The following is a 19,871-nucleotide window of genomic DNA, read 5'->3' on the forward strand; positions in this document are numbered from 1 at the left end:
ATCATTTTTTCGTTTTTTTTAGTTAAGAAATGAAACCGGTTGGGCTGCACCCTGGTAATGCAGAAGGTGTGGAAGAAGCAGCGGGCTCCGGGAAGAGTGCAGCAAGCAGAAAACTAGCTGAGCATGCAGGGGATCCCATATCCCTGTGGTCTGGTCCTTGTTACCCCCAAAGGCCTCAGCTTCTCATCCATCACTTCCTCTCAATTCCTAGCTTGGTGAGGAGGAAAAACTGGTGTGAGGCTGGCGGCAGAAAAAAAAGGGACGGATTCATAACTGAGGGAACCTTTGATGATGAGAGTACATATACTTGCAGTACTCTGCACTACTCTGGGGCTGGAAGGTGGCAGTTAAAGGAGGTTGGAACACAACTCTACATTCTGAAAGGCCTTCCAAGCTCTACTCAGGGCTACGGCAGGATGAAACTTCAAGCAACTCTGCAGGCTGAAAGGGGAGTTGGAACAACTGGGGAGGCAGGGAGTATAGATCCCAGGTTACAACAGACCGGGGAAGAATGAGACATTTGCCAACAGGCGACAGAGTTGTAAAAGAAGCAGCAGGAGTTGGCAAGAGACTGTAGGTGTTAGGTAAAGAAGAGGGGTCAGAGATTATTAAAATTTTTTATAACAAGGAAGACCACATAATTGGTCAATTTGGTAAGGAAGAGAATTCAAGAAAGATGAGTTAGTTGTTTTTGCCCAGGGGAATTTTAGATGTCAACCAGGTGGTCGATATAATTTATGGAAAGACGCTATACTTAGCCTGACTAAAGACGGAAAGTTCAGAAGCCACAAGGATAGATTATATGACACATACACACTTGTGAACTCAGATAATTCTCCTTCCCGCAATTCTTGGGGAAACCATAGCGGAGATGCGGGACTACATTTCCCAGGATGCCCCCGCACCACGCTGCACTTCGCGCCTCCCGTGAGTCTCTGGGCGCAGAACTTGGCCTCCGCCGCTGGGGGCGGGGCATCGTCGGACTCCCGGGGCGCCCGGTTACGCACTTCCTCCCGGGGTGAATCGCCGTGTGGCGGGTTCGAGTCCCGCCTCCCGACTCGCCGCAAGCCCCTGAGTCCGGGGCGGGGCTCATTCGCCGGTTAACCTCTCCGCGGCGAGGGGCGGCGGCACACGTTGGGCTTCACCATGGAGAACTACCTGCAGGGTTGTCGAGCTGCTCTGCAGGTAAGGGACCCCTGTTTGTTATCGTAAGGAATGGATCCTGGGGTCCAGGAAAGACGAAGATGTGGGATCTGGGGAGCACCGAAGGTTTGTGTGGAGGGAACGCGGAATTGTGGGGTGGGGGCTTGGAAACCTGAGGAGGGAGGAAGGAGAACCTAGCCTTTGAGAGTGGGAATGCATGCTCACTTAGGGGCGCCAGCCTTTGGGGTCTGCTCGTGAGCGGGGAGGCGGAATCGTGGGGCCGGGTCCTGCCTCTGAGCCCCTGCTCGGTGTCGCTGGGTTAGTTCCGTCAATGGGACCCGGGCTGTGCCGGCCGCGAGGTGTATTTGTTCCCTTCTCCCCGCCCTTCTTTCAGTTCTCCATTCACGAGGCCTTACTGGCGCCTTGGCCTCCAGGTGAACCCCGGGAGTACGTGGGAACCTGTGCCCACGGCTTTGTTGCCTCTCAACGGCGGTTTTTGTCTGACGGGCCTAACTCCTTCTAAATTAAAGGTGGTCATGGTGTTACACTTTAAATCTGTTTTTAAGGTAAACGCACACAGTACATCAGGCTTGCATTCCTTTGCCTCCAGTTTACTTCCTTGGCCTTAACACACACAAATTACATAAAAATCCGCGACCTGGATGGGGATAAGCACAAAGTATATTTGGAATCAAAACTGTATGCATGACTCCTGAATGCTTTGTGGCTTATTTTTGGTACTCTCTGAGCCAGTTGGAGTCTCCCAGCCTTGCTAACTGGTCGTGCAACGTTAGGTCGCTATTCCCAGTTAGCAGCAAACAACGGGCCAGAGAGAGGCTCCAGGAGGTCACCTGGCCCCCCTGCTTCAAGTTATACTACCCCTGGAGAAACCTTGACAGATGGTTGACTCTGCTTCCTTTTAAAGGATCTTAAACTCGACAAATTCACCTGGGAAATAAGATTCTGGTCTGTAACAAATCCTAAAAGTCACCTAATTCCTCCTGCAGAATCAGCTGCTGTCATAAAGGAATGTCCTCATCTGAAGAATGGGAGTGAAGTTCTGGACTTCCCTGGCAGTCCAGTTGTTAAGACTCCACCCTTCCAACGTAGCGGGTGCAGTTTTGATCCCTAGTGGGGGACATAAGATCCCGTGTGTGTCGTGTAGCATGGCCAAAAACAAAGAATAGGAGTGAAGTTCAATTAGTGTAAAACGAATTACTCTACGTTTTTCCTTGTGAAATACAAATTTGGGAAGGTCATTTTAATGTATAAGACAATCTGGGACCAATTCATTTTGGTTACCTCTGATTTCCACCACAGGGACCTCATTAAAGACTAATATAGAGGCTTTTGGGCACCATTCCAAGAGCCAAGAAGTTGGATTTTTCCCTAATGACCCAAATAACCAGTCTTTTTCACCATTTGATAAAGAGTCTTTGAGCCTGAAACCTTACCAGATAGCATTTCATTGCATGCCTCTATTCTATAGCATCTACTCTCTAGAAGTGTCCCAGGTTAAGAGTATGTCTTCCTCAGGAATATGAAGCTGAGAAACACTGGATTTTTTCAGTATTACTGATATCCTGACTTTTCTCTGCCTGAATTCATTCTCCCAGGGAACAAGATCTAGATCTTCCTTTTTCCAAACTTGTGAAGGAAAGATCATATCTTAGAGCTCTTATCACACAACCTAGCGTGGGCCAAGAGAAATTAGAAAGTTAGACTAGCAATGTTAGTGGGTGGCCTGGTAGTAGGAGATACCAGTGGACACCCAATGATTTAGATTGTTTTTAATTATGGAAGTAGAAAATGTACAGAGTGAAAAAAAAGTTAATACAAAAAAGTTATACAATTAGAAAGTGAGAAAGATCTTTTTCTTCTCCATTTCCAACTTCCCAGAGGCCACACTTGTTTCTTAGCTAAAGAAAGACATGATTTAGAAACTATTTTTTTAAACTTTTTATTTTGTATTGGGGTATAGCTGATTAACAATGTTATGATGGTTTCAGGTGAACAAGCAAAGGGATTCAACCATACATATATAGGTATCCCTTCTTTCCCAAACTCCCTCCCAATCCGGGCTGCTACATATCATTGAGCAGACTTCCACGTACTCTACAGCAGGTCCTTGCTGGTTATCCATGTTAAATACAGCGTTGTGTACATGACCATCCCAAACTCCCTAACTGTCCATTCTCCCTGGCAACCATGTTTGTTCTCTAAGTCTGTGAATCTCTTTCTGTTTTGTAAGTTCATTTGTATCATTACTTTTTAGATTCCACAAATAAGGGATGTCATACAATATTTCTCCTTCTCTGCTGACTGACTTCACTCAGTATGACAATCTCTAGGTCCATCCACATTGCTGCGAATGGCATTATTTCATTCTTTTTAATGGCTGAGTAATATTCCATTGTATATATGTACCACATCTTTTTTATCCATTCCTCTGTCAATGGACATGTAGGTTTATTCCATGAGATACTGTTGTGGGTTTTTTGTTTTTTTTTTAGTTTTTATGTATTTGTTTGGCTGTGGTGGGTCTTAGTTGTGGCATGCGGGATCTTCTTTCTTCATTGTGGCATGCTAGATCTTTAGTTGCGGATTGTGGGATATAGTTTCCTGAGCAGGAATGGAACCTGGGCCCCCTGCATTGGGAGCGTGGAGTCTTAGCCTCTGAACCACCAGGGAAGTCCCCAGAGACACTATTAAGTTTGAGGGTTGCTGTTAAAATACAGTATAACTTTTAGGAAATTGTGAATACTTGGACTTTTATATAAGACAGAAACAGCTGGTAACTCAGCCAACTTTCCTATTGATACCATATTTTCAGCATTTGATACCAGTGAAATTTTCTAGTCTGCCACCACAATGATAGTAGATTGTTCTATTTAAAAGAAATCTTGTTTAACTAAATGTCCTAGTCATGGTAAGTCATCTGTCACTTTTAGTTTGGCGGCAGGCGGGGGAGTCTTGGCTTCAGGGTGCGGCCACATTCTAGTTGAGGTGTTCATACAGAAGCTTTGGATAACGTGTGTTGTCTGTGCTTCTCAGGCGTGAGGCAGAAATCAGGATTGGCTGACTCTCCCTAGAAATTTACAGTCCTTGCATCACTGTCAGTTAGTCCCATCTTCCCTGCCGGAAATGCTTCTCTATCTCTGACTCCTTGTCTCCTTTTTTCTTTCTTCATTAACTAGTTTGTAGAGTAAGCATCAGACCGTATTCAGCCTCAGAAGGGAAGGGGTTGACTCTGCTAGCCCTAAAACCATCCCCTCTCACACCACTGAGGCCACAAAGAACATCAGAATACAGTCATTTCAACTAGTGGGTTTTTTAAAGGAAGGGAAAAAAAAGAAGTTTATATCTACTTGTGGCTCTCAGATTGTATTTCTTCCATTGGCAGCTCAGGTTTCCTCATGCTCTAAGTATAGCTATATTTGCCCTGAACTCTTCTCTGATGGTCAGAAAACTGAGGCTGTTTGGCTTGTGCTTTCAGCTAGTGGGGGATGGCATGGGGGTTAAGAGTTACATGTGTTTTTCCTAAATGAGGAGAATCGTACCTTGTAAGTTAGGCATTCATATACCTGGCTTGCCCAGGATAGTTTATTGAAATATAATCATTAATTGCAGCCCTTTTCATTCTCAAAAGAGTACTGGTTTGAACAGCAAAGTATATAGTCACCTAACTTGTAAGCTATGTTAAGGATTTGTGATACACGCCCATGAACAGATAGCGAGCTCCTTAAGGTGGTAGTTAAGTTCTGTACCCCAGGTACAGGAAGCTGGAAGTAGAAGAGGCTGGTGTGGCCTGGGTGCAGGGACAATTTGCAGAGAGCGGGGGCTCGGGTAAGGACAGCAAGGGCTGGAGAAAGAAGATGGAAGGAAACTCTTCTGAACTATGACAGAGTTGGCTCTTATGTGCTGTCTCATTTAATCCTCATAACAACTTCATGAAATTGGTTACAGTGGTATCCCCATTTTTATATGAGGAAAAAGAAGCTTAGAGAGGCCAAAGTCCTACAAGAAGCAGAGCTGGGATTCAACCCCAGCCTGTGGTCTTTTCCAGTGACAGTTCGGCTGCTCTCAGAGAAAAGCAAACAGTGCGAAGGACAGAGCTGGGAATGTGCGCATCGTGGGCGGTGAATGGACCAGTCAGGCTAGGGGAGTGGTGGGTGCTGACGGCGGGGGGCGGGGGGAAGGAATGCCACCACCTCCCTTGGTTGCTCCTGTTCCAAGATTTGCTGACGGTCCCAGAGTATTCCTTTTGTTTTAATTCTTTTTGGTTGCGGTCTGAGTTTGGCTGAGCACAAGGGCTTAGTTATTCACCTTCCTCTGGTGGTCACTTCTCCTCCCCTCAGAGCCATGACGTTGTACTTGGTCCCTACTTTCTGCTTAGCCTTCTCTTGGTGCTGGGGATCTGATTGAGTCTAATTCAGCTGCCACTTGGAAGGAAGCAGCACCAGTGTGAATTTTGGAAGGGTTCTCTGAGGGCCTCTTCAAGCCCAGCAATAGACCTCTCCTGCTCTGCCTGTCCTGTGTTTCTCTTACCTTTATTCTCCGGGGTCAGGACCGTGTGGCCTCTCGTGTATATAGTTCCTCTAGAGAACACCTGCCCTCCCTTACTGCTTCTGTGAGCCAGTTATCTCTGCAGCCACTTATCTCAAGTGCTTTGTTGTCACTTTGGTCCACAGCCATCTGGTCCGTGGTATCCAGGAAACAGAGGCGCCTTCTCTGGTATCAGGAGGACAAATTGCAAGTCAGAGGGGTTATTATGGGCCTTGGGTCTTGGGTACAGAATTCTCATATTGTGTTGGCAAAGAGTTTAATATTGAAAAGAATCTTCCCTCTCCCATGCTGTTCAGTGTGAATGGGTCTTGGCTGCCACACTCTTGAAATAGGCTTAGAGAAATGGGCAGAAGGGAGAACCTAAGGGCAGACTTTCCCCAGAGGTAAAAAATTAAAAAATGTGACCTTTGGGGTGCGTGTGTGTTCAGTCGCACGGTCGTGCCCGTCTCTGGGACCCCATGGACTATAGCCTGCCAGGCTCCTCTGTCCATGGGATTTTCCCAGGCAAGAATACTGGAGTAGGTTGCCATTTCCTCCTCCATGGGATCTTCCCAATCCAGGAATTGGAACCCATGTTTCCTGCCTCTCCTGCATCGCAGGCAGATTCTTTGTCACTGAGTCCACCGGGGAAACCCTTTTTCCCAGAAGCTGTTTGTGCAAAATCTTGACAGACAACCTCTGCCTTTTGTCCTTCTCTGTAGGGCTACTCACTGCAGTATTCTTGCTTGGGAAGTCCCAGAGGAGCCTGGCGGGCTACAGTCCATGGAGTCACAGGAGTTGGACACGACTTAGCAACTGAACAAGAACAGCAACTAGGGCTGGGAGTAGAAGATGGGGAAGAGGGTGGTTTCAAAATAAAAGCTTACCTAGTTACTAGACAGGACAGTTTTTACCACCAGAAGTCTTCTAAAATTGGCCCTTTCTGGCTTTGGGTTTCTGGCGAGTGAGGAGAGTGGATAACAGTCAAATACAGGGAAGCTGATTCTAGGTCCCCCTAGATTCTCTTTCTTCCTAAAGTTATATTACTTGATAAACCATTACTTATTATGTTTTACTCTTCTAAATGCTTCCCCACTTCTCTAAAATCTTCTGTCTAGCATATCTTCCCTGACTGAAGAAGCCAGAGTGGATTTTCACTTTTCTGTAACCCAGCAGTTCTCAACTGGGGGTGGTTTTGTCCCGTGTGGAATATTTGGCAAATCTGGAGACATTTTGATTGTCATGACTGGAGGTGGAGTTTGGGGGTGCTGCCAAACATATGACAATGCACAGGAAGACAGCCCCTGCAGCCAAGAATTGTGCAGTTCAAAAGGCCAGTGGGGCTGAAATTCAGCAGCTAGCGCATCTCTTAAGGAATCTCTCGTATTCCTTCCTCTCTTTGAGAAGTAGGCTGAGATAGAAATTCAAAAGTAAACTGGTAAGAGAATCCTTGTGCCTAAGCCGAGCCATGGACGATATGGTCTCATCCCACCTGGCCAAATGCATCTTTGCTATTTTGGGCATCTGTAGGTTTTAGTGTATTTTATTTAAAGTCCGATAGGGAGATGCAAAATTACAAGGTTAATACTAACAACAGATGTGCCTCCCTCTTCAGACTTCTTATCAGCAGCTGGATTTTCAAAGCTTTAAAAATAAAAGTTCCAGCAGCAGCAATTGTTTTTGTTTTAGTCTGAACCCATTGGAGAAAGTGTCAGTTTCTTGGGTGTGAGAGTGTTGGTTAATCTGGCTATCACTGACACTCCTCTGAGTAGGGGGAATTTCATGGACTAGATATTTGGATAAGGGACTTGATCTTATTTTTAGTTTTATTTTCAAAGTCTGTTCGCCTGTTCTCATTTAGAAGTAAAAGGATTCTTTTCCCTATTTGAAAATAGGAAAAAAGTACAAACCAGAGTTGATATGGTTTGAATACATCAGCTACCCCAGATGCTGTACCTTTGACTACTCCTTGAGTTTCCCAAGGAGCATAAGAATCAGAGAATTATTTACTGCTCTTCTGAAAGTTTAACATTCAAGGAGACAGTGTGGTAGAGAGGAAGGAGTACGTTTCCATTAAGTAGACACGTGTGGAATGCTTAAAGCTTGGCCAGAACACATATGCCCTTTTAGCTAATATCCTTATCCGGGAAATGAGGACCCATAAGAATATCTGACCTACCTCCTCTATGAAGATCACCGAGAGGATGTGTGTGCAGCCCTACATCTGTATTAGATAAATGGACATGATTAGAGGATGCTTTTGTTAATCCCATTCTCCCGCCTCTCTAGGAGTCCCGACCCATACATGTTGTGCTGGGAAATGAAGCCTGTGACTTGGACTCCATGGTGTCAGCCCTTGCCCTGGCTTTTTACCTGGCAAAGGTGAGTACCTAGGAACAGAGTCCCTTAGAAAGAAAAGATTTGGATTCAAAACCCAGCTTTGCTGTTTGATAGCATTTAGCCTTAGGTAACTCAGATCCCTTAACTTTGCTAAGTCTCATATCAGTAACTATACAATCTGAAATGATAATACTTTGCAGTGTTGCTGTGAGGATCAAATGAGCAGATGTATTTTGAAGAATTTGTAAACCATAAAGCAGTATTAATTTTTTTTTTTTTTTAAAAGCAGTATTCATAGTCAGTTACTGGGTTATCACTGACTCATTGGGCATGAATTTGAGCAAACTCTGGGAGATAGTGGAGATAGGGAAGCCTGGTGTGCTACAGTCCATGGGGTTGCAAAGAGTCAGACCCAACTTAGCAACTGAACAACAGTGGGTGTCAGTGGTCTGTGTATATTCCTCATGCCCGTGTCGGCTCTGGAGGACCGATAGTTTCTTCTCTGCAGCATCCAGAACTAGGCCTTTTCCATGAGTTGTCTTGTTGACCTTCATGTTATTGCTAAGAAAGAAAGAGGGTAAGGGTCATCCTTTTATTTTGATCAGACTGGAAAACTGTGGCTTTGAGGAAGGCAGTAACTTCCCCAAGATCATGTCTCCTTAGTCCCAGTGGTCTTGTGACTTCCTATCCTGTCACATAACACAGCCATATCTTCTTTTCACTTTCCTATCCAGACAACTGAGGCCGAGGAAGTCTTTGTGCCAGTTTTAAATATAAAACGTTCAGAGCTACCTCTACGAGGTGACAATGTCTTCTTCCTTCAGAAGATTCACATTCCAGAGTCCATCTTGATTTTCCGGGATGAGATTGACCTCCATGCACTGCACCAGGCTGGCCAGCTCACCCTCATCCTTGTTGACCATCATGTCTTACCCAAGTACGTGGAAGAAATAAAGCTGATACTTATCGTGTGCCATGGGCTGTGATGAGTAAGATTTTCAAAGAGAAGAATGTTTGCTCTCAGGGATCTCATGGGCTAATCATAATTGATGAGTGATACCAGATATAGAAAGGCAGTAAAAAATATTGTCACTTCTTTAATTATACAAGTAATAAAAAGAAATAGAAACATGAAGAGTTCAAACTAAAGGATAACTCAGAAATAATTTAGATCTACCTTTGGTATCATTGTTTTAAGATTTCATGGCAGATTTATTGTAATAGAAACCTTTGAATAATGGTTACAATTGTATTTTTAAAAAATTAGCAAAATCATTTCCTTCATAAAGCAGTATCTCATTAGTGCTATTTAATAAATGAACACACCTATAATAATTCTATCCCTAATTTAGGATTGGAAAAAACTGGCCAACAAAGCAATATGAATACTGATCTTTCCAAGTGTCTCTGGCTCCTACTAATACTAATATGTATATTTTTCTCCTTGAGCACACTGGTTATAGCAGGGGTACTGACAGAGGATAGCCTTCGGGCGCTAGTCCATCTATCTACTCACTCAGTAATAAACTTCTGTTTAGAGGATGAAGGTGAAGTGGAGTCTGTTCTCAAGCAGTTGTTAGTCAGGAGGGAACTAGACAAACGGGTCCTTGTAATGGGTGTTAGAGGTAAGTGGTAACTGTCATTTAGGGGACAATAGGTGCATGGAGGATGGAGTGGTTAAATATACAAGTGGGGAGTGGAGGATGTCAGGAAAGTTTTTCTAACAAAATGGATCCTTGATCTCAGTCTTGAAAGACTCGATGTTTGCTTGGTGTATGAGGAGGTGAGGTAATTAGGAAAAGTATCCAGGCAGAGTAATGAACATTCAGATAAGTAAAATGCAGGTAGGCATGAAATAGTATAGTGACTTGGGAGATCTGGAATTTGTTTTGCATGACTGGAACATAAACTATGAGGGAGAAGCAGGACATAAAAAAGATAACTAATAGGCAGGGGCCTGATCATGAAGACCTTGTAGGCCCTTCCAGGAGATTAGACTTTATTTTAGAGCAGCGGGGAGCTATTGTCAGTTCTCTTTATTCCAGGTCTTCGCAGAACCAAATTTGCATTTTTCAAATGATCATGCAGGTAGCCTTGTGGAGGACAGTTTAGGAGGACCCTGAAAGCAAATGTTTGGTTAAGGAACTATTGGAGTAGTTCAGATGAGAGAGATTAAGGGCCTAGAATAAGGCAGCAGCAGAGGGCTGGAGGGAAGGGAATGGATGGGAGTTGAGCCAGAAGCCATAGGATCCTGTGAGTTGCATGAAATTGCGATGTTAAGTGAATTAAGGAAATAGGAGAGATTTAGATGTTGGGTGTCCAGGTGTCAACTGGAAAGGCACATCAAACATGTGGATGAGATATGGGTAGCTGATACTTTGTCAAATTCACTTATGCAGTATTTAAAGATGGCCTCAGTTATAGTATTTAAGACAAGAATTGAGAGGAGTGGGGCAGAGGTGGAAGTGATCAAAGATCTACGTGTTCACCTAGGATGTCTGTATTTTCTTCGTGTGGAGGTGCAGCTGGAGTGCCCCTACCTGTCTTTCTTTCTCTTTCCCCCACATCCCCCCTTTCCCACACAGAAGTGACGCAGCCCTAGAGGAGGCAGTGGCAGAGGTGCTAGACCATCGGCCCATCGATCAGAGACACTGCCCTCCCTGCCATGTTTCAGTTGAACTGGTGGGGTCCTGCGCTACCCTGGTGGCCGAGAGAATCCTGCAGGGGGCACCAGAGATCTTGGACAGGCAAACTGCAGCCCTTCTTCATGGTGAGGGTGGCTTGGGGGTTGGGACCTGACCCTTTATCCCATCCCAGAGAAGGGAAAGTGAAGAAGTTCAGAGTCTTCCAGCCTGACCATACCCTCTCAAAGCCAGTTAGTCCATAACGAAGGAGGTTCTTTCAAGGAGCAGTTAGGCATTATAAAGGCTTTCAAGTACTTTGTCCTTTGAAGGCTTGGGGAATATTTTGTTGGAGAGAGTAGAAAGGAAGCATGAAACAACAGACCTAGGAGCTGCCTATTAGTAGCATTGTATAATGGAAGGAGGATTAGCCAAAGAAGCAGGAAATGAATTCTAATACCATTTCTGCCCAGGAAGTAGTTATATGACCTTGAACAAATCTCTTAACCTTTTTTGTTCTTATTTTCTCCATTTGTTAAAAAAAAAAGAGAGAGAGAGAACTGGATTCAACTACCTCTTCCAACTGGAATTTGGCCTACGGAAGAGAGGTCATCTCTCTCTGACTAGGTTTCAAAATCTCCAGGAATTGAGATACACTTCCTTTCTACCTTTTCCCCATTTCTGTGCCTACATTTCAGTTTGGATTTGGGATGTCTCACTCAGGACACGGTCCCAGTTGTTTTGTTTTCCGTGAGTTGCCATACAGTCTCCTTAGGTATTGTGTCCATTGGGTTTGAGGGTAATGTGTGCTCTAGTTGCCAGGAATGGAGTGCCACAGCATTTGAGTTCTGCCATGCTCCTTCTCCGCAGGAACAATCCTCCTGGACTGTGTGAACATGGACCTTAAGATTGGAAAGGCAACCCTCAAGGACAGCCACTATGTAGAGAAGCTGGAGGCCCTCTTCCCAGATCTGCCCAGCAGAAATGACATCTTTGATTCTCTGCAAAAGGCCAAGTTTGATGTATCAGGTATGAAATGTTAAACTAGTGGACAAAAGCCTTGTTCATTATATGCTTGAAAACCAGCGAAACAATGTCAGAGCATGCTAAATGATTTAAGCTTTACACCAGAAAGAAGCTGGTTAGTATGTTGTGTGGATAAGAAGGAATATATTAAGAGTCTCAGAGGTTTTCAGTCGAATTAGAAAATACAGACATTTAAGGACTTCCCTGGTGATCCAGCAGTTAAGACTCTGCACTTCCAATACAGGGAGACCAGGTTTGATCCCTAGTCAGGGAACTAGATCCCACATGCTGCAGCTAACACCCAGCACAGCCAAGAAAAATGAATTTTTTTTTTAAAAGAAAGAAAATATAGACATAAGTATGCTGAAGGAATATAGTTGTCCCTCGGATCTGCAGGTAAGTGGTTCCAGGATCCCTCACAGATGCCAGAATGCTGGGATGAACTCAAGTCCCTTATATAAAATAGCAAAATATATGAATACAGCCGGCCCTCCTTATCTATGAGTGTGAAGCCTGCATACAGAGGGTCAGCTGTACTGAATTATGAGAGGGAGATCTAGATCACTGGTTAGGGAAGCAGAAGAAACATTTAGGGTAAGTATACAAAGGATATTGATGCTTTTGAATTGTGGTACTGGAGAAGACTCTTGAGAGTCCCTTGGACTGCAAGGAGATCAAACCAGTCAATCCTAAAGGAAATCAACCCTAAATGTTCATTGGAAGTACTGATGCTGAAGTGCCAATACTTTGGACACTTGATGCAAAGAGTCAGTTCACTGGAAAAGACCCTGATGCTGGGGAAAAAATGAAGGCAGGAGAAGGGGGCAGGCAGAGGATGAGATGGTTAGATAGCATCACTGACTCAATGGACATGAATTTGAGCAAACTCTAGGAGATAGTGAAGGACAGGGAAGCCTGGCATGCTGCAGTCTATGGGGTTGCAAAGAGTCAAACACGACTTAGCGACTAAACAAAAACAGTAATAGAAAGGACAAAATAAAAGAAGAAAAACTTCCGTGACTTTTTTTACCCAGCTATTTCTTGTTGATATTTTAAAAAAGAGAAAGAAATGGACCACCAGCTTCCCTGGTGGCTCAGACAGTAAAGAATCCACCTGCAGTAGAGGAGAGCCAGGTTCAGTCCCTGCGTCGGGAGAAGGGCATGGCAACCCACTCCATTCTTCTTGCCTGGAGAATTCCATAGACAGAGGAGCCTGGCGGGTTACAGTCTAAGAGTTGGACATGACTGAGCGACTTTCTTTCACTGCTTGTGGATATTTAAAAAGGTCCCACATGTACTTTTAGAAAAGTGAAACAACCCAGAAAGGGGAAAATCAGGAGTAAAAGCCTCTCTTCTTCCATTCTCCCTGCTCCCCAAAGTCCCTTGCTCTAAAGGTAACTGTTGTGACCCAGTAATTGAAAATAATTTTTTATTTAAAATAAATTTCCATTCTAGAATTACATCCTGAGTTATGAGCCCTGTTCTTTGTGCCTCAAAAAGCGACTGTGTTTTTCCTCTTCCTTGACGTGTCTTGGTGTCATCACCTTCCTGATCCTAGGACCCTGGGTTCTCTTGGTTCTCTTGTTTGACCCTTAGTCTCACATCCAATTTCTAGGACTGACCACAGAGCAGATGCTGAGAAAGGACCAGAAGACCATCTCCAGACAAGGCACTAAGGTGGCCATTAGTGCAATATATATGGATATGGAGGTAAGAGCAAGATGTAGGTGTGAGTGGAAAGAGAAAACCTTCAGTTTTGTTTGTAATCTTGTCCCTTATTCCTGGCTCACCTCCAAAATATATCTTGTACCTACTTTTCTCCATCTCTACTGTAACTCCACAGTCCATCATCTCTCACTGCACTGTGAGACCCCCAGTGACCTGTAGTGACCCCACGCTGGTTTCCCTGTCTCCACTTTCAGTCCCTGCAAACCGTTCGCCCCACAGCAGCCAGAGTGATCCTTTTAAGACATAAGTCAGATCCAGGGGCATTCCCTGGTGGTCTAGCGGTTAGGATTTGGTGCTTTGGCTGCTCTGGCCTGGGTTCAATCCTTGGTTGGGGAACTGAGATCCTGCAAGCCACAAGGCATGGACAAAAAAAGACGTGTCAGATCCTATTGGCCCTCCTCCCTTTACTGCCTTTTCATCACACTTCTAATAAAACCTAAAGCCTTACTGTGGTTTAAAGGGCCATCTTTGATCAGGCCTTCATCCTTTTCTCTGACATCTGCTCATTCCAGCCCCATTCCTGCACTTACAGTACTGCAGCCACCCTGATTTGCTTTCTGTTTTTCAGAACCATTAAACTCACTCTCGACCCAGAGCCTTTGCACTCCTTCTGCAGAGCTGGCTCCTTCTTTTAGTTCAGGACTTAGCTCAGGTATCTCCTCCTTTAAAAGGTTTTTGCTGATTACCCTAACTAAAGTAATACCCTTTGTGCTCAAAAGTCTCTAAGAATTACTTTTTATTTTTGGCCATGCAGTTTGCAAGATCTAGTTCCCTGACCAGGGATCAAGCCTGGGCCCCTACAGTGGAAAGCACAGAGTCTTAACCTGCCAACAGGTTTTTCATAACACTTAGCACACTGAAATAATCATGTTTCATGGTTTCCTTGTTTTTTGTCTCTATTCCTCTGCTAGTTTATCAACTCCCCCAAAGCAGGGACCCTGTTTGTTTTGTTTCGGGTATATCTCCAGCACTTTGACAGTGCCTGACACGTAGTGGATGCTCACTGAATCTGTCAAATGGGTGAATGAATATAACTCTGATAGTGGTATTTTAATACCTAGTTCTATATCATATTGGGTTAAATCAGTCAACAACCTGATCTAAACACATACTTTCATAGACTGCACAGCTTTCTCCTAAGTAACATGTAAAAAACACTAAATAACTTAAAAAAGAATAGTTTGGCCTCTTCTCTTGCTACTCATAACCTAGTTTGGGAACCTAACATAAGAGCACTAAAGGCTTGGAATTCCCTGGCAGTCCAGTGGTTAGGACTCTGCGCTTTCACTGCAGGGAGCAGGGGTTCAGAGCCTGTTCTGGGAACTAAGATCCCACATGGCACATGGCACAGCCAAAAACTTTCTTTAAAAAAACTTTTTTTATAATAAAAAGAAAAACGAGAGAAAAAAAATTAAAGAACGCAAAAGGCTTTCCAAGTACCATAATCACAGTATAAATTGACTCATTAGAAATACCAAGAACAAAGAAAAGCCCTAATCTGGAGCAGCTGGTGGTGTTATTCATTGGAGGAAATACTGCATGAGATTTTGGAGAAGAATATAGACAGACAAAGAATGAAGAGCCCAGGATGCAGTTGTCATGTTGTCTGTGCTTATTTGTGTGCACCATTTATATTCTGTTTTTATTTAGAATAAAAATACCCACAAGGCAAAGACCTTGCTTGTTTGATTGCAAAAGCAAGATAGCCTTGGACATGTCCAGCATGTTAGTTACATTATCATTTTTTAGTTCTTAAAACAATTATGTGGAGACGGAAATGGCAACCCACTCCAGTATTCTTGCCTGGAAAATCTCATGGACAGATGGACAGATGAGCCTGGTGGGCTAGTCTATGGCATCTCAGAGTCGTACACAACTTAGCAACTGAACAACAACAACACACAATCAGGCAGATTGTGATTTGGGGAAATAGTTCTTGATGGAAATGTGACATAAAATGAAGAGCGAAGTGACCTAGCAATATGGAATACCGAGTTTTGTAAGAAATTAACGTTTGTGTATAGAATAATAATTGCAAATATTCAAACAATAAAGTCCATGGCTAAAGAAGCCAAAAAAAACCCAAAAACAATTATGTTCAATAAATGATTTATCCTCATTTGACATAAGGAAATTTATGATCAGGGATCCTTGATCATATAACTGAGAAGCAATAGAGCTGATTTTCTAACCAATTCTGTCGGAACCCAAAGCCTATATTCTCCTCATTCTATATGTTGCCTTCCAGCACACACATAGCACAGAGGGAATACTAGATACCTTTTTTATGGAGTACAAGTCCCAGGTTATCATGCAAGAAGCCTTTCACAAGCATCTTCTGTGGGGATGATAATGAGGGTCCAGCTGTAGCCCTCAGCCCTGTCCGTTTCTTCTGTTTTAGGCTTTTCTGCAGAGGTCTGGCCTCCTTGCAGATCTCCGTGCCTTCTGCCAGGCTCACAGCTACGATGCCCTGGTTGCCATGACTATCTTTTTCAACACTTACAATGAGCCAGTGCGGCAGTTGGCTGTTTTCTGTCCCCACGCAGCACTTCGAATGACGGTGAGTCTCTATCCTAGGGGTCCTATGGAGTACAGCCTGTGTGCACTGCTCTGTTCTATAAAGACTTCTCCTTGGTTCTTGTATTTATACAGAGGTCCTTGATCTATTTCCAGACTCCCTCCTCCTCCTTTTTTTCCATTTTCTCTGTATATGACTATCCTTAATCATGCTATTGGTGAGAAATGGAGATTCCAAAGAAAATTAGAGACACAATTCCTACTTAGTAGGACTTGAAATTGGGCTAAAAGAACCTGTTATAAATCTGGAGTTAAAACTTGACTTAATCACTATTTCCTAATTCCTGGAAATCAGTTTCTTTCTTTTTACCTTATTGCTTTGAAAACTGAAAACAGAAGAGAAACCTTTTTCACTCTTTAACCGGGCAAGGATTAGTTACTCTGTGCTAACTGCAGAGTAGTTGAGGAGCAGGTTTGGTTTTTAACTCTGATCTTCCATTTGGCCATCTTTCTCACTTCTTCACCTTTCTTTTCCTCTGTTGGTTACTTATAAACTCAGGGAAGAATTTAAGAGTGGACTTAAGGCAGTCCAGAGATTCTTTGGATTTCTTAGCAGTGAGGACTGCTAGACTAGTCTGGATTCAGCCAGATAATCTTTTTGATCATAAAAGGTATGTCTGCCTTTTCCCACCTCTCTCTGTCTTTATCTTCTCCTCCAGGAAGCAAACATAATTTCATTCAATGGAAAGTAAGTTTGGCATTGTGGAAAGAGCTACCCTTTTAAAGGTAGATAAATAGGCTTTACTGTCCCAGATTTGCCACTTACTGGCACGTTGACCAAAGGGAAGTCAGTTGACTTCTGAGTCCATAAATGGCATATTACTACCTAGTGTGATGTGATCGTGAAACATAGTATCATATGTGAAGTTCATTGCTGGGCACAAGGAACTCTTAGTAATCATGTCATGAAGGAAAGGGTGCTTTGACCCCACCTTCCTGAATCTCCCCTCTTCTGCCTGCCACAGTCCCTCTGATGACTTGACCATCGCCCTGGCTGCCTCTATGCTGGGAAATGGTAGTCCTCTTTTCACCGTCTGCCCTACCATTTCCTCTCTTTCTCCTTTGGTAAGATGGTATATAATAATTTAGGACACTGCTCTAGTGACAGACCTGAGTTCAACTATCAGCTTTGCTTCATTCAGAGTTGACCTTTGGCAAGTACCTAATCTATCTAAGCTTCAGTTTCCCTAACTATAAATGAGGGTAATAGTAATACCAACCAGTAAGGTAGTTGTGAGGATTGAGAAAATTAGTATTTGAAAATGGCCAGACATGGCGCAGTGCCTGGCATACTTCCCAGCCCCATTGGATCTATTCATTCTTTCTGCCTCTATCGTTCCCCTGACTTCAATGCAGATGCTTGGCCCATCTCAGCTAAGGATAGAGTTCAAGTTTTTAAACAGAGCAGTACCCTTGGAAACAACAAAATCCTAGGAGCGGGGAGTCCCAGATTCTGGTTCAGACTCTACCATCATCTGTGTTCAAGACATCAAATCTCTCTGGACTCTGGTTTACTTATTAATAAAATGAAATATATGATCTCAAACGTTTCTTCTGTTTCTAAAATACTGTATATTAGTAATCAGTATTAGCTGATGTGCAAGCAATAAAACAACTCTGGATGACTTAATTTAAATTAAAAAAAAAACACATTTTTTTTTTCCTCTTCTGCTAGAGGCGTCTCTTAGAAGTCTCAGCCTTTTGCTTCACCACCTTATATACCATCTCCCCATCTTGTCTCCTCTTTAGATCTGTGGAATCCTGGAACGTTCCCACTCTCCACCCCTGAAGCTGACCCCTGTCCCAAGCAGCCACCCTGACCTCCAAGCCTATCTTCAAGGCAACACCCAGATCTCTCGAAAGAAAGTTCTGCCTCTGCTCCAGGAAGCCCTGTCAGCGTATTTTGACTCCACGAACATCCCTTTAGGACAGCCTGAGACAGAGGGTGTGTCAAGGGAGCAGGTGGACAAAGAATTGGACAGGGCAGGCAACTCCCTGCTTTCTGGACTGAGTCAGGATGAGGAGGAGCCTCCACTGCCCCCCACGCCCATGAACAGCCTGGTGGACGAGTGCCCCCTGGATCAGGGGCTGCCGAAGTTCTCAGCCGAGGTCATCTTCGAGAAATGTAGTCAGATCTCGCTGTCAGAACCTACCACTGCCTCCCTGTCTAAGAAATGACCGTTGAGAGGGAAGGGGAAAGTGAGAGAGGTTGCTTGAACCATCCTGAATGCATGTTTTGAGGTGTTTCAGCAGTTCCGTCTTCTTCATTGTTCCAGGATCTGGTGTACTGTTGTCATTACTAGGAGGAGAAAGAAGAGAAAGAAAGCTGAGCTGGCTTTCTACCTTTTTCCCCCACAATCTCAACCAATCAAACAAATTTTATTATTTAATTTAACTGTTGAATACCGCACTGACTATCATCTGTTTCATTTGCCAGGGTCATAATGTGATAACATACATTTGTATGTATTACATAATGTAGTAACATACAGGTGCCGCAGAGTGGCACAGAAATAATGTGTACCCCAAGAGTGCCCTCAGTCAGGCTCTTTGACAGAACTGGTATTTCTTATGGAACCAAACATGCATTGTCTCCAGTATTCATTTATTCTCTTATTAATTCAAGTATTTATTGAATACAATACCTACCTTAAGCTTATTCTGGTTTTAGCCTTTAGCTCATTTCCACCTCCATAACTCCTCTCTCTGCTGTCCAGTTAGGTGATGGTGTCTGATCCCAAATGGCTAAATTTCTATTAGCTTATTGTGACTGTTTCAGGATTATTTAGGGGCAGATTGGAGGCCCTTGTCTTCTGTCCTGATCAGGTGGCCTAGCTCTCAGTTTCTCTGGATCTCTGAGCCAGAGCCACAGGGATCCAGAAGACCCCTGGTTCAGGAGACCCCTGGGAAGACCTTAAGACTCCTGGGCACTCTTCTCAAAAGATGGCAAAAATACCATGAGAGCCCTAGCTCTACTGATTTCTTACCCATCTCATTCTCCTCTTGGAGAGAGTAGAAGGAAACAAGAAGTTTCATAATGAGTGCCATAAACTATGTCTTTTGTCCAGACACTCACTCCTTCAAGTCTCATTTCCCCGTCTGCAAAACTGATGTTCCCTGGTTTCTGTCCCGTTGCCACCTCAGCCCCTCTGGTTTTTTGTTTTTGTTTCTGTTTCCCTGGGAGTGCTCAGGGTCACTGGATTGTCTGTTTCTCTGTAATTGTACCAAGGTCCTCAGCCTCATGTAGCATGTACAGGGGTATGATTCCTACCATAGTGACCCAGCACAGAGCCCCCCCACCCCCCGACTTGTTCTGCATGTGTAGAGTCCCTCTTTTCTCTTCAGACCAACCTTTTCCCTCTTTTCCTCCCCAACAGCTCTGTTTCCTGTGGGTTGTCAACAGTTGGGCGGAACAGTGGGGTATGTGATGGTTTTGACATGATGTCTTCATATAAGGGAAACGGTCTGACTTCACTTTGAAGGGATGATGTTTGTAGCCATTGGAAGGTAAAATAGTGGTGTGATTATTGAACCAAAGGAATTTACGTTTTGTAACTTGGTTACTTTTATTTTGCATTTTGTTAAAGTATTAAATACTTTTTTCCTGTTTGAGGTCTTATTGTCTCTTTTTACAACTATAATCAGCCCTTTCCCTTGGATAATTGTTTTAACTTCCTCAAGATTCATTTCCCTTCTTTCTACTGTACTTACTGTCTTCCTTCTGTTGACTCTCTTTGGGAATAAGGAGCAACAGTCTTTTTATCTCCCTTCATCCTCAGCCTTTCCTTTAATGTTTCTTCTTCCAGAACTCTATCACATACTTCTGTGTCCTTGATTTTGCTTATGCTTGAAAAAGTAGGCACACGATAATTTTAAAACCAAAATGGTTTA

The 19,871-nt window shown here is 43.7% G+C and overlaps 1 protein-coding gene across 6 annotated transcripts in view; it reads left to right on the forward strand.

Moving 5' to 3' along the window:
* PRUNE1 (prune exopolyphosphatase 1) overlaps positions 1-19,589 on the forward strand; it is a 19,919-nt gene extending 330 nt beyond the window's left edge. Inside the window, exons 2-9 of one of the 6 annotated variants that reach the window (XM_086392500.1) lie at positions 23-215; positions 7,978-8,070; positions 8,763-8,965; positions 10,614-10,798; positions 11,520-11,678; positions 13,291-13,385; positions 15,805-15,963; positions 17,730-19,589. In XM_086392500.1, the coding sequence (XP_086248626.1) occupies positions 30-215; positions 7,978-8,070; positions 8,763-8,965; positions 10,614-10,798; positions 11,520-11,678; positions 13,291-13,385; positions 15,805-15,963; positions 17,730-18,158 (1,509 nt within the window). In that variant the 5' untranslated portion in view covers positions 23-29 and the 3' untranslated portion in view covers positions 18,159-19,589. Of the gene's footprint in view, positions 1-22; positions 216-1,005; positions 1,270-7,977; positions 8,071-8,762; positions 8,966-10,613; positions 10,799-11,519; positions 11,679-13,290; positions 13,386-15,804; positions 15,964-17,729 lie in introns of those variants that run through there. The other 5 variants (XM_086392501.1, XM_086392503.1, XM_086392505.1 and 2 more) reach the window with 5 other exon arrangements.
* The last annotated feature ends 282 nt before the right edge of the window (positions 19,590-19,871 follow it).

Source organism: Bos grunniens, chromosome 3 (genome assembly GCF_055505025.1).
Source record: "Bos grunniens cultivar Pamir isolate PY7600 chromosome 3, Bosgru_T2T1.0, whole genome shotgun sequence".
Lineage (NCBI taxonomy): Eukaryota > Metazoa > Chordata > Mammalia > Artiodactyla > Bovidae > Bos > Bos grunniens.